This window comes from Antechinus flavipes, chromosome 3, assembly GCF_016432865.1.
Source record: "Antechinus flavipes isolate AdamAnt ecotype Samford, QLD, Australia chromosome 3, AdamAnt_v2, whole genome shotgun sequence".
Lineage (NCBI taxonomy): Eukaryota > Metazoa > Chordata > Mammalia > Dasyuromorphia > Dasyuridae > Antechinus > Antechinus flavipes.
The window spans coordinates 634,632,894-634,645,785 of record NC_067400.1 but is presented as its reverse complement, the minus strand read 5'-3'; the positions used below and the strand labels follow the sequence as shown (position 1 = coordinate 634,645,785).

Below are 12,892 nucleotides of genomic sequence, written 5' to 3'. Positions count from 1 at the left end.
CACCCATATCCACATACATATCTATATACATTCCTATACACACACATACACATATGCATTTACATAGACATAGATATGTATCTAAAACAATATTAATATGGCAGACATATAATATAGATTTCTCCCTTGATTGAATCTTTAAGTTTGACTTTGTATGAGATCAATGATTAATTTGGTCCTACTTTTTTTTCCTAATAAATTCTACTCTTGATCCTTGTGATTGTGTGTATGAATATCTCTTATTTCCTATCCCTAACTCTACTGCTTTAGTCCTACTCCTGAATTTGCCTTGCTATTACCTAACCTCTCTCCACCCATGGATTCCTCCTTTATATTCTCCCCCATCATTTCCCTCTCTTTTTATTTATTTCCTATTAATCTACACACCTTGTCGAGTTGCGATAAACCTCCATACCCTTCAACACCCCATGTTATCCTATTTCCTCCCCTATTTATTTCTTTATAGGTTTTGAGTTTGCTATACCCTTCATGTATATATATGTGTGTGTGTGTGTTGTGTGCGCACGCGTGTGTGCATATATTTATATATGTAGAGGGCTGAACTCTGGAGAAGTATTACTTGAAACAAGGTGTTAACTCAATGGAATTGATGAGATGATGGTTCTTTAGTACACATATGTACTTAGTACTTAGCATGGTGATGTAATAGTTCTCTAGTTCACACATAATCAGTATTTAAGGGCTGAGAGGACTGGAAAAATGAGACCCTCCATCTTTGACCATCCTCCTGGTGGCTCTCCTGCCTCCTGCATTCCTGTGCTAAGATCAAGGCTGGTCCGGAGGTCTTCTAGAAATCTAGCCCAAAGATGTGTGTATGTTCCTATATGTGTGTATTATTCCTAATTTAACTCCTTTCTGATGTGAGTAGGTTTCAAAACTACCAATCCTTCTCCCCATATAATATCTCTGTGTTGGTTCTTCCTCTTCACCTCATTTGTATAACACAATAACTATTTTTACCTTTTCCTAAATAGTTTTGCTTTTTAGAGTCAGTTCATACTCAGCTATATCCCAAGCTTTCTTTTGGATTAACTAATATTGATCTTAGACATATGGTTTACAGTTCCACATATAAAACATCAACAGTTTGTCTTTGTTTAGTCCTTTGAACTTTCTCTTTGATATTGACTTTTACTTGTTAGATTTTCTATTGAGTTCAGATTGTTTCAGACAAAATCCTGAAAATATGCAAGTTCATTGAGTGTCCTTTTTGTTTGTTCAGAGGTATGTTTAATTTTGCTGGATATGATATTTTATTTTATTTTATTTTATTTTTTTATTTAATAATAACTTTGTATTGACAGAATCCATGCCAGGATAATTTTTACACAGCATTATCCCTTGCAATCACTTATGTTTCGTTTTTTTCCCCTCCCTTCCTCCTTCCCCCCCCAAGATGGCAAGCAGTCCTATATATGTTAAATATGTAGCAGTTGGATATGATATTTTTGACTATCATTATGTAATATTCCAGGACTTGTAGTTGTTTTATTGTAGCTGCTGATGAATTCTGTGCAATTCTAATTGTAGCTCCTGTATACTTGACTATTTTTTGTTTCTTCTAAAATTTTCCATTTGACCTAGGGGTTTCCAAATTTAGCAATAGTGTTCCTATATATATTCCTAATAGGATCTCTTTGAGGTGATGATTGGTGAATTTTTTCTATTTCTACTTTCCTCTCTTGTTCTGTCACTTCAGGACAATTTTTTTTATTTCTTGTATTATTGTGTCAAAGTTGTTTTTTGTTTTTGTTTTTGTTTTTGTTTTTTGTGATAGCTTTCAGGTCTAATTATTCTTATATTTTCTCTTCTTGATCTATTTTCCAGATCTGTTGTTTTTCTTATTAGTACTTCACATTCTCTCCTGTTTTTTCATTCTTTATATATTGTTTTATTATTCTTTGGTCTATTAAAGCTTGCTTGGCTTCCCCTTGCCCAGTTCTAATTTTTAAATACTGCTTTTCTTCTTTAACACTGGGGATCTCCTTTTGTAGTTGTTTGGCTTTCTTTTCATGATCTCATTTTTCTTGGGCAGTTTTAAAACAGTTTTTCCTCAGTCTCTTTCATTTGATCGTTGAAATCTTTTTTGAGTTTCTCTGAAAATTCTTTCTGGGAAGATAGTAATTTAATGTTACTCTTTGGGGTAGGAAAGGTTTTTTTTGTTGTTGTTGGGTTTTTTTTTTTTAACCTAATGTCCTCCTCTGAAGATAGACATTAGTCTTTCCTATTCCCATAACTTTCTATGATTGGGTTCTTTCTCCTTTACCTGCTCATTGTTCTAAAATTACAACTTACCAGTGTAACCAACTCTAGTGCTGGGATGGGGGGAGGAATGCTTCTAGCTTCACTTCAGTTCTTCTTTCTGCTCTAGAACCCCCCACCAAGTACTCCACTCTCCTGTAAGTGCCCACAGTCAGCAGTTCCCCTGCCCTACTTACTTCTGCATGCTCCAGGTGGGTGCTGGCTCCTTCTGACTGAGGGCTGTGTCTCAGCTATTTTTGATCAGCTGAGATTCCCCCAGTCTTCTCAGACCCAATCCCCTGCCTCTCCGTGCTGTCTGGATTGGGTTGAGGCTACCCACTTGCTGTTTCTGTGGCTAGGAGGTGTTTATGTTTCACACAAACTAATCCTCCCTCTTGGAGTCTTTCTCCTGGTCTTTTGGGGTAATCCCATGAGGGATTGCTCTGCCCCAAAGTTTTATTTGTTTTTCATCAGCCTATGTTCACCCCAAGGTGCAATTTTGTTTTGTTCCTAGAGAAAATCTGGAGAACTTGGAATTTTCTACTCTACTGTCTTCCCAGGATACCCCCTCCTCCTGCACTCTTGAAGATAAAAAGATATCATTCAAACTGCCTACTGGAAATTCCTCATTTATTTAATAAGGATTTATCTTGTTCATAATGTTGCTGGTTAAGGTGTTTTTGCCAAAAGGCCTCAGGGATTCAAAGTCATTAACTTTGATCATCCTCATATAAAATATTCCAGCTTTCTAAGCCACTTAAAGATTTCCTTCTGATCTGTGAGCACGAACAGTCCTGGGGTTCACTGTAACCTCTGGAAACGGAGGTCGTGAGAAAAACCCTAGATAGATCAGTCACCCGGAAGAGATCAGCCTCCATGGAAGACTTGGACAAAGTCATATCAGTAAAAGGGATCCCTTTCTTTAGCAAAATCCATAATGTGGAGGCAATCGAAAAAATGTACGATGAGTTTGAGATTCGGGACAAAGATGTCATCATAATGACCTACCCCAAGTCAGGTAAGGGGCAGGGTGGGGAACTGGGAGGGGGAGAAGGAAGCACAAGAGGTGAATCTGTTGTTCCTGCATACCCAAGCCTCAGATCTTGAGATTCAGAATCAAATTTCTCCTTGTTGGGTCCTTCACCTTTTGGAGGCAAGTCAAAACAAGCCAACCAACCTTTAAAAAGCCATGGGGATCAGTTCTCTGCTGCTTGTGCTAAATTGTTCCTAATCATTCACACCAATCATGGGCTTCATCAGCCACACTATTCATATGCAAATGGAGAAATGTTGAATTCTGTGGATAAATTTGCTTACCTTGTCAGTACAATTTCCTGAGGCTTGGAAGGAAAGTGTGAGAAGAGGAGAGGGATTAGACTGATTCCCAGATGGAAGTTCTCCAGAGCCCTTGTGCTGATCTCATGGTTGTGTGCCTGGGAAACCTAGACAATCCATCAGTGCCACGCTGGCAAACTGGCAAACATTTGAATTGTCTTGGGACGATGTGAAGGTCACTTGGCAGGATCAGGTACTGGAAACTATGATCCTTTCTTGAACCAAACTGCCATCTTCAATAAGCTAGCCATGTTGTTTTAATGCCAAATTTATGCTTGCCAAAAGGACTATTTTATGGGGGGCCCACACAGTACAAATGTTCACGTGGTGGTCAGAAAAATTAATACGAGGACACTTCTCGAGAACTTTGGAATTTGTGGCACTGGACCACCCAGCTTGGTGTGACCTCATCAGAGAAAGTGCTGTGTCCTGTGAGCAGAACAGAACTGAATCAGCTCAAACCCAATGGGAGATGTGCACGTTCAGAGAATCCCACCCAGGGTCAGCTGTAACTCTTGTCCTGACCTCAGAGCAGTCGGAGGCTCATACTGGTCCAATTGGCTACTGTTGGACACACTATAGCTCAACTCTAATATGGTGATGTCATTTCGGCCCACTTCAAGAGAAGAGGTGTGCAACCAGTCCCCGATATCATGTACCGGGCACCCAGTGAAATTGTGGGGATGCAGTGAAAAGTAAGAAATCCTTGCCCTCGAGGAGTTCACAGTCTATTGGGTGAGACAACTTTTAAGCAGTCCAAAAATTTATCAAATGGAGATAATCAGCAGAGGAAAAGCGACAGCATTTAGCAGTCTTGGCAAGGACTTCTTTTAGAAGATTGCATTTGGCTGAGCGCTGAAGGAAACCTGGAATCCAGGAGGTATTTATGAGACAAGAGAGTGTCCCAGACCTGTGAAATAGCCAGAGAGGATGCTTGGAATTGGGTGATGAAAGACTGTGTGTAAGAAATAGCAAAGACTCTTTCAGTTGTCCTTTGCTTGCATTTTTGCTTTTCTTCCCAGGTTATTTTTACCTTCTTTCTAAATCTGATTTTTCTTGTGCAACAAAAATAACTGTATAAATATGTATACATATATTGTATTTAACATATACTTTAACATGTTTAACATGTATGGGATTACCTGCTATCTAGAGGAGGGGATGGAGGGAAGGAGGGGAAAAGTGGGAACAGAAGTTTTTGCAAGGGTCAATGTTAAAAAATTACCCATGCATGTTTTGTATAAAAAGCTGTAATAATTATATATTATTCATTATATATTCATAATCTATTATATTATTATATATGAATATTATGAATTATATGTTAATATTATATATTCATATTATTCATATAGCTATATAAAAAAAAGAAATAGCAAAGATTCTTTCGATTGTTCTTTGCTTGCATACTTTAACATATTTAACATGTATGGGACTACCTGCCATCTAGGGGAGGGAGTGGAGGGAAGGAGGAGAAAAGTTGGAACAGAAGTTTTTGCAAGGGTCAATGTTAAAAAATTACCCATGCATGTTTTGTATAAAAAGCTGTAATAATTATATATTATTCATTATATATTCATAATCTATTATATTATTATATATGAATATTATGAATTATATGTTAATATTATATATTCATATTATTCATATAGCTATATAAAAAAAAGAAATAGCAAAGATTCTTTCGATTGTTCTTTGCTTGCATACTTTAACATATTTAACATGTATGGGACTACCTGCCATCTAGGGGAGGGAGTGGAGGGAAGGAGGAGAAAAGTGGGAACAGAAGTTTTTGCAAGGGTCAATGTTAAAAAATTACCCATGCATGTTTTGTATAAAAAGCTGTAATAATTATATATTATTCATTATATATTCATAATCTATTATATTATTATATATGAATATTATGAATTATATGTTAATATTATATATTCATATTATTCATATAGCTATATAAAAAAAAGAAATAGCAAAGATTCTTTCGATTGTTCTTTGCTTGCATACTTTAACATATTTAACATGTATGGGACTACCTGCCATCTAGGGGAGGGAGTGGAGGGAAGGAGGAGAAAAGTTGGAACAGAAGTTTTTGCAAGGGTCAATGTTAAAAAATTACCCATGCATGTTTTGTTAATAAAAAGCTATAATAGTTATCTATATGAAAAAAAAAAGAAACAGCAAAAAGTGGTAATAATGGTCAAGGGTGGGAATCGGGTTAAAAAGGGGCTAGGTTATGGAGGGATTTAAAACCCAGGGAGGCTATGCTATTTGAAAAGAGCATTGCAAGTGAGACAAGATTCATTGCAGCTCCTTCTGACTCGAAGTCCAACTTCATTTGTAGGTAAGTGGCAGAGCAAGTCTTAAAACCCAAGTCCTCAGACCCATAGGAGAGAGAAGCACTTTAACTTCCACATGTACCTGTATTATAACCAAACTCTTCTGCTCCTTCAACCATCGAAATCTCCATGCTGCCCTCTTTCCGTGCTTTTCTTCTGTTTTTTTTTTCCCAAGTCCAGAATGCCCGTCCCATCCCCACCTCTCGTGAAAAGTCTTAACCAAATGTTATATCCCAAGAATGGCTGCCTTATCCTTCCAGTCCCATCAGTCTTTGCCTTGTCTGGTGTCTCTCTAATTAATGCTTCCATGAAGATCCAGTATTTGGCTATGTTTCATAGAATCCCATCCCATAGCCCTACCCAAGCCATGATTGTGAGCAACAAGAAATCAGGGATCCTGTATTGATGCCCCCCAACTTTGACCACATTAACTTTTGCACTAGCTGTGTCTCTTTTACCTAGAAGGCTCTCCTCCCTCACCTCTGCCTCTTAGCTCCCCTGGCTTCCTGCAAGACTGAGCCCACATATCATCTTCTGCAGGAAGCCTTCTCTGAAACTGCCAGTGCCCTTCATGACCTAGGCATAAAGAATGATATTATAAATAAATTGGAAGAGCCTAGGATAGTTTACCTCTCAGACCTGTGGAAGAGGGAGGAATTTATGACCAAAGAAGAACTAGAAATCACTATTGAACACAAAACAGAATATTTTGATTATATCAAATTGAAAAGTTTTTGTACAAACAAAACAAATGCAGACAAGATTAGAAGGGAAACAATAAACTGGGAAAACATTTTTACAGTCAAAGGTTCTGATAAAGGCCTCATTTACAAAATATATAGAGAATTGACTCTAATTTATAAGAAATCAAACCATTCTCCAATTGATAAATGGTCAAAGGACATGAAGAGACAATTCTCAGATTAAGAAATTGAAACTATTCATAGACATATGAAAATATGATCCAAAGTATTATTAATCGGAGAAATGCAAATTAAGACAACTCTGAGATACCACTACACACCTGTCAGATTGGCTAGAGTGACTGGAAAAGATAATGCTGAATGTTGGAGGGGATGTGGGAAAACAGGGACACTGATGCATTGTTGGTGGAATTGTGAACACATCCAGCCATTCTGGAGAGCAATTTGGAATTATGCTCAAAAAGTTATCAAACTGTGCATCCCTTTGACCCAGTGGTGCTACTACTGGGCTTATACCCCAAAGAAATACTAAAGAAGGGAAAGGGACCTGTATGTGCCAAAATGTTTGTGGCAGCCCTGTTTGTAGTGGCTAGAAGCTGGAAAATGAATGGATGCCCAGCAATTGGAGAATGGTTGAATAAATTGTAGTATATGAACATTATGGAATATTATTGTTCTGTAAGGAATGACCAGCAGGATGAATACAGAGAGGACTGGCGAGACTTACATGAACTGATGCTAAGTGAAATGAGCAGAACCAAGAGATCATTATATACCTCAACAACAATACTATTTGAGGATGTATTCTGATGGAAGTGGATTGCTTCGATAAAGAGAACTAATTCAGTTTCAAGTGATCAAGGATGGACAGAAGCAGCTACACCCAAAGAAAGAACACTGGGAAATGAATATAAACTACTTGCATTTTTGTTTTTCTTCCTGGATTATTTATACCTTCTGAATCCAATTCTCCCTGTGCAACAAGAGAACTGTTTGGTTCTACACACGTATATTGTATCTAGGATATACTGTAACCTATTCAACATGTAAAGGACTGCTTGCCATCTGGGGGAGGGGGTGGAGGAAGGGAGGGGAAAAATCGGAACAGAAGTAAGTGCAAAGGATAATGCGGTAAAAAATTACCTTGGCATGGATTTTATCAATAAAAAGTTATTTAAAAAAAAGATCTGCATTTCAGATCATATAATTTTATTTGAATAATAATATAATATTATTTGACTACATGAATTAAAAAAAATCTACTTGTCAAAAATGCTATAATAATATTAACTTGAGAACTCATTTTCTCTGCTTTTATTAGTCATAAATACTTCGATACTCTAATATATAGTATTCATGAATTTCTGTGGATAAGAATGTTCATCACCAAGTGGTCAGACTTTTGGTGATGAGACTTCCTAAATGAAACTTTATTGCTCCTCAGATAAAAACCACACAATATTTTATCAATATGAATATATCTAACTTTGATTGGAACCTTAAGATCATGGGATCTTGTTATGCAGCCTTAAAAACCTAAAGATGAGCACAATATTATGTTAAAACATCATGTTAAACATGACTTATATATCTAAAATTCCATAAATTAAAAAAATATTCATTTGAAAAAAAAAAAAAGAAAGTAACTGCCAGTGCCCTCTTCTCTTAGATTTCCTTCCATCCATTCTGTATGGTTTTCCTGTGAACTGAGTTAGTTACATGCCACCCCACACCTTAGACTGTGAATTCCCATCGAGAAGAGACTGTGTTTTCACCTTCTTTTTTGGTATCAGGCATTCACTCACCACAGCGTTTGAGATCACCAAGTGCTCAAAAAAAATTGCTGAATGATTACTTATTATTTGATGTGTGTATCCAACTATTCAGGCAAATTAGAGCTTCATGCCAGGGGAAATTTTCTTGACAGGTAGCATGTCTCAAGTAAAGTTGGGCATTCTTCCTTCCCTGCCTTCCTGGAAGCCCTTCATTGATTTGATCAAATATAGGCTGCATTAATACCTCTGTGGTGTCTCCTATCTCTAAATGTCTATGATTGTATGAAGGAAATGTTCATGAGCCTCCTCCCTCTTTTTTCTTCTATTCAGGAACCCACTGGATGATAGAGATCCTCAGTTTGATCTACTCCAATGGGGACCCCAGTTGGATCAAATCTGTCCCTGCTTGGAAACGCTTTCCCTGGATAGAAATGAAAAATGGCTCTGAATTAATCAAGAATAAGGAAGACCCAAGGCTCTTGACTTCCCATCTTCCAATCCATCTTTTCCCTAAATCCTATTTTAGCAGCAAGGCCAAAGTGAGTACATAAGACCCTCAGAAGCTAGAGCACCTCGGCTATATTTCTTAGTAATTCAGAGAGGAGAAGAAGCAGACAAAGAAAGCTCTCCACCTCCGGTACTCTCCACACCACCCTAATCATCTTCCTGCTGATCCCTTCCCACCAGGTCACTGCTCATTTTCCCCTCTGGCAGCCAAGGACCAAGACTCTGTGGAGAACAATTGGCTGAAGGGAATGAGATAAAGGAGAAGGGAAAGGGAAGAAGTTTGCCTAATTCTTTCTTCTTCCTCATTTCTTCATTCTTTTTCAATTTCCTTAAAGTTCTCTTGCCTTCTCCTCTACAGCCCTCTTTTGCTAATCTTCTTGTCCTTATTTTATCTAATTCCTCTTCCCTCTCTCCTTCTTCTCCCCAACCCCTTCCCATCCTCCTGATTGTATGCATTTCCTACTTTGCCATCCATTCATCAGCCCTTAACCTTCCACTTCCTACTTTTCTTCCTTTCTTCCTTTCTTTCTTCCCCTCTCCTTCCTTTATCTTTCTATCTCTTCAGGATCCATCCTTTCTTTTCCCATCCACATCTTCTCATTATATTTCTTCCTTCCTTTCCCTCCTGCTCTTCCTTTTTAAAAATGATTTCTTTCTTTTCTTCTATCTCTCTATTCCATTTTCTCACTCTTTTTCTCCAAATTTTCTTTCTAATTTCTCCTCCTTTCTCTTTTCTTCCAAATCTTCTTCCTGAAAAAAAAAATGGAAGGCAGCTCGATGGCTCAATGGATAGAGCACCAGTCCTGGAGCAGGAGGAGCTGAGTGTGACTCTGGGCAAGTCACTTAAGCTCAAATGCCTGCCAAAAAAAAATTTCAGAGTTTCTTCTTGTTTTTTTTTTTATCTAATTTTCTTTTCTTCTTCTTCTTCTTTTCTCTCTTTATCTCTACCTTCCCCACAAGCTCTTCACCCATTCACCATATCCCCTACATTTACTGTGGTGTTCTCTTCTTTAAAATATAATGGTTCTCTCTGAGCAGGTTTCTTGGGGAGGTTTTCTGGAGGCAGCCTTAGTTTTCGTTCAGAGTAATAATCACTTCAAATACAGCCAGCTGATAAAATCCAAATGTTTATTTTCTCTTTCTTTGATTCCAAGAGCTCTTGCAGCTTGTCCTTTGCTTCTGCCTCTGTTTTCTTCAGCCTCCAGCCAACACAAAGGTGGAAGATGGAATGAATCTGACTTCGCCTCCGAGAGTGGGCTTGTGGGCTTCTGTATCTCCCAGAGTGCTCTCTGGCCCTGAGAGCTTCTTGCTTATATGCTGTACACTGAGTACATACCAATCATTATATCACTGGAAACCATTATTTGTTGTAGGATTAAATCAATTCTAAACTAGATTTAAAGATTGTCTCCTCAATTCCACTTAGTACCTTGTTTCAAGTTCTGGCCCATAACATCTCCTCGTGGGATCAGATCAATCATGCTGGACCATGCTAAATTAGATAATTATTGTCTCTATCAACTCTAATGAGGTAACACTTTGTAAAGATTCCAACAATTTATTTCCTTTTCTTCTTCCCTATGCTCCCTCCAAATCCTCATCCTGTTTTCCTTGCTTGCTTAATTCCCTTCCCACTGTTGTTCCAGCGCTCCCTCTCCTTGCCACCTCCAATTCCGGCTCCCATTCAGTTCCTCCTCTGCCCCCAGCCTCCAATTCCTCTTCCCTCTGCACTTCCCCTCAGATCTTCCCCTAAGGCTCTTCATTTTCTCTGCTTCTCCTAAATCTCCTATATCTGCTTCTGTTACCAGAATACTTTTCTTCTATCTCCTACACTCACCCCCTATGCACTTACTATCTGCCTCTTCCCTAGTCTCCTCTTCTTCTCTTTTCTCATTTTGGCTTCCCCTTTGTCCTTCTTTTCTTTCTTCCTGCCCCAGAATTTGAGGGTGTGATGTTTTCTCCTAGGATCTCAAGGTCAGTGTGGAGAAGATTTGTGAATTCCTGAAAAAAAAGTTGAGTGAGGAAGAAATAAGCTCAGTCTTAGAGAATGCCTCCTTTCAAGCTATGGAAAAACATAAACTGAAAAATAACACGCCAAATGAATATATGAAACCTTTCCAAGTGGTGCTGATGAGAAAAGGTGAGGAAGAATGGTCTAGGGCTACATGGGATTTAAATAGGGGAATTCTTGCCCCACCCCAGCAGAAATCTAGGCATCCCAGAAATAGTATCAGAGAATCACAAAACACAAAACAGTTGGTAGGCAGCCAACAAATTTCCTTCATTTATGCCAAAGGTAGTGCCATGTTATCTATGCTCTGATCTACTCAGAGATAGGCTGCCCAAGAATCCAAGAAAACCTCCCAGAAAAACAAGAAGAGGGAAAGAAAAAAGATTAGCTAAAATCAGGCAGACTCATCATCCATACTCCCTGAATGATGAATGAGAATAATGGCTCACTGGTTGCAGTGGAAGGTACTGACCATAAATGGCAGTCACTAAAGGTCCATCAACTATCTCCTTACAGAGTTGAGGAGGGAGGGGAAATGAGATGGAAAAGAATGATCACCAAAAGATCTGTTTCCAGAACATGTTGCCCTCTTTTTGCATGTGGCAGGAATCTGTGGAGAGTGGAAAAATTATTTCACAGTGACCCAGATGGAAACATTCAACAAGCTATACCAAGAGAAGATGGAAGGGTTGGACCAGGACCTGTTCCCATGGAATCAATGCTGAAGTTAACTGTGAAATTTTTGGTGTGCTCTAATTTGTTCATATTTGATCTTCATATAAGAAATAATTCTTCCTCCTCTTCCTTAGCCCTGTTCCCCTACTTTCTCTCCTCTCTTTCTTTTCCTCTCCTCTCCTCTCACCTTCTTCTCTCTCCTCTCCTTTGCTTTCTTCTCCTCTCCTTTTCTCTCCTTTTTTCTTTTCTTCTTGCTATAATCAGCACAAAGAAAAGTAATGTTAGAGACTCAGGGCATCCATAATTCTTTCCAGAAGAAAACCTCCAGTGTGATTCCATTACTCATCGTGTTAATGCTATCTTTGACAATCATGCTTTGAACATTGGGAAATGGTTTTTTTAATCCTATGACTTTGAGTGTTTCAAACAAAAATGAATGTTGAATGTTGTGGGCTTTTTCTATCTATTGATATAATGGTTATTATAATTATTTATTAATAAATTATGTTGAGATTATATAATGTTAAAGTTATCTCCCTCAAGTAATTGTAATAAATTCGATCTGATCATGGTGAATAATTTTGAAAATGTCTTATTTTTTGCATCACTATTGATCCATTAATTTCTGGTCCATCTCTGGCTTAATATAACAAAAAACAAGCTCCCAGAAAGGGAGGGATAATGCATGAAGAAGGCTAAGAAGAATGCTTTTTTCTGGACTGTTACAAATATAATCTGAAGAGCTTTAAATTAGAAAGAAAAAAATGAGATAATTGTTTACACATATTGGTGACAGTATAGACTATAAAGAATTACAGTCAGATTCTGGCTAGAATTGATTAATTGTGGCAGAATGATTAATTGGGGTAGAGCATCTGCCTGAACAGAAGGAACAGAAGTACAATTCAAGTGCAAAACCCAGAACTATTTATTGTGCAAATACAGTACATGGTACTTGTATGTCCTCTCCAAATATTGGGGGTTTAGGAAGTGATTTATATGATTTTACAACAAAAGGAGGCAAGAGAATCATGAAGCAATACATATTAAGAATAAATAATTTTTTAAAAAGATTTTATAAATTGACTTCTTAACACCATCAAACTTGTGCTTCACACATAGATCTCTCATACATACATTTGGTCCAATATGGCTGCTTTCTCATTTTTTCTCCTCTTTGTTGTCATTTGTGGACACCAGGTTGTTATTATTTGCCTTTCATTTAAAGTTTTTTTTTTAAGCTTTTTATTTTCAAAATACATGTAAAGATCGTTTTCAACATTCATT

The 12,892-nt window shown here is 37.7% G+C and overlaps 1 protein-coding gene across 1 annotated transcript; it reads left to right on the top strand.

The window, feature by feature from the left end:
- Positions 1-3,138: 3,138 nt before the first annotated feature.
- On the top strand, positions 3,139-12,178 carry LOC127557688 (sulfotransferase 2A1-like). Its single transcript, XM_051990994.1, has 4 exons — positions 3,139-3,280; positions 8,743-8,951; positions 10,885-11,059; positions 11,537-12,178. Exons 1-4 carry the CDS (start codon positions 3,139-3,141, stop codon positions 11,653-11,655), a joined length of 645 nt encoding a protein of 214 aa, XP_051846954.1. The 3' UTR covers positions 11,656-12,178.
- The last annotated feature ends 714 nt before the right edge of the window (positions 12,179-12,892 follow it).

Coding starts and splice junctions, on each gene's coding strand:
- LOC127557688 (XM_051990994.1), top strand. CDS start 3,139: ATGGAAGACTTGGACAAAGTCATATCAGTAAAAGGGATCCCTTTCTTT. Junction 3,281..8,742: donor AATGACCTACCCCAAGTCAG/GTAAGGGGCAGG, acceptor TCTTCTATTCAG/GAACCCACTGGATGATAGAG. Junction 11,060..11,536: donor AGTGGTGCTGATGAGAAAAG/GTGAGGAAGAAT, acceptor TGCATGTGGCAG/GAATCTGTGGAGAGTGGAAA.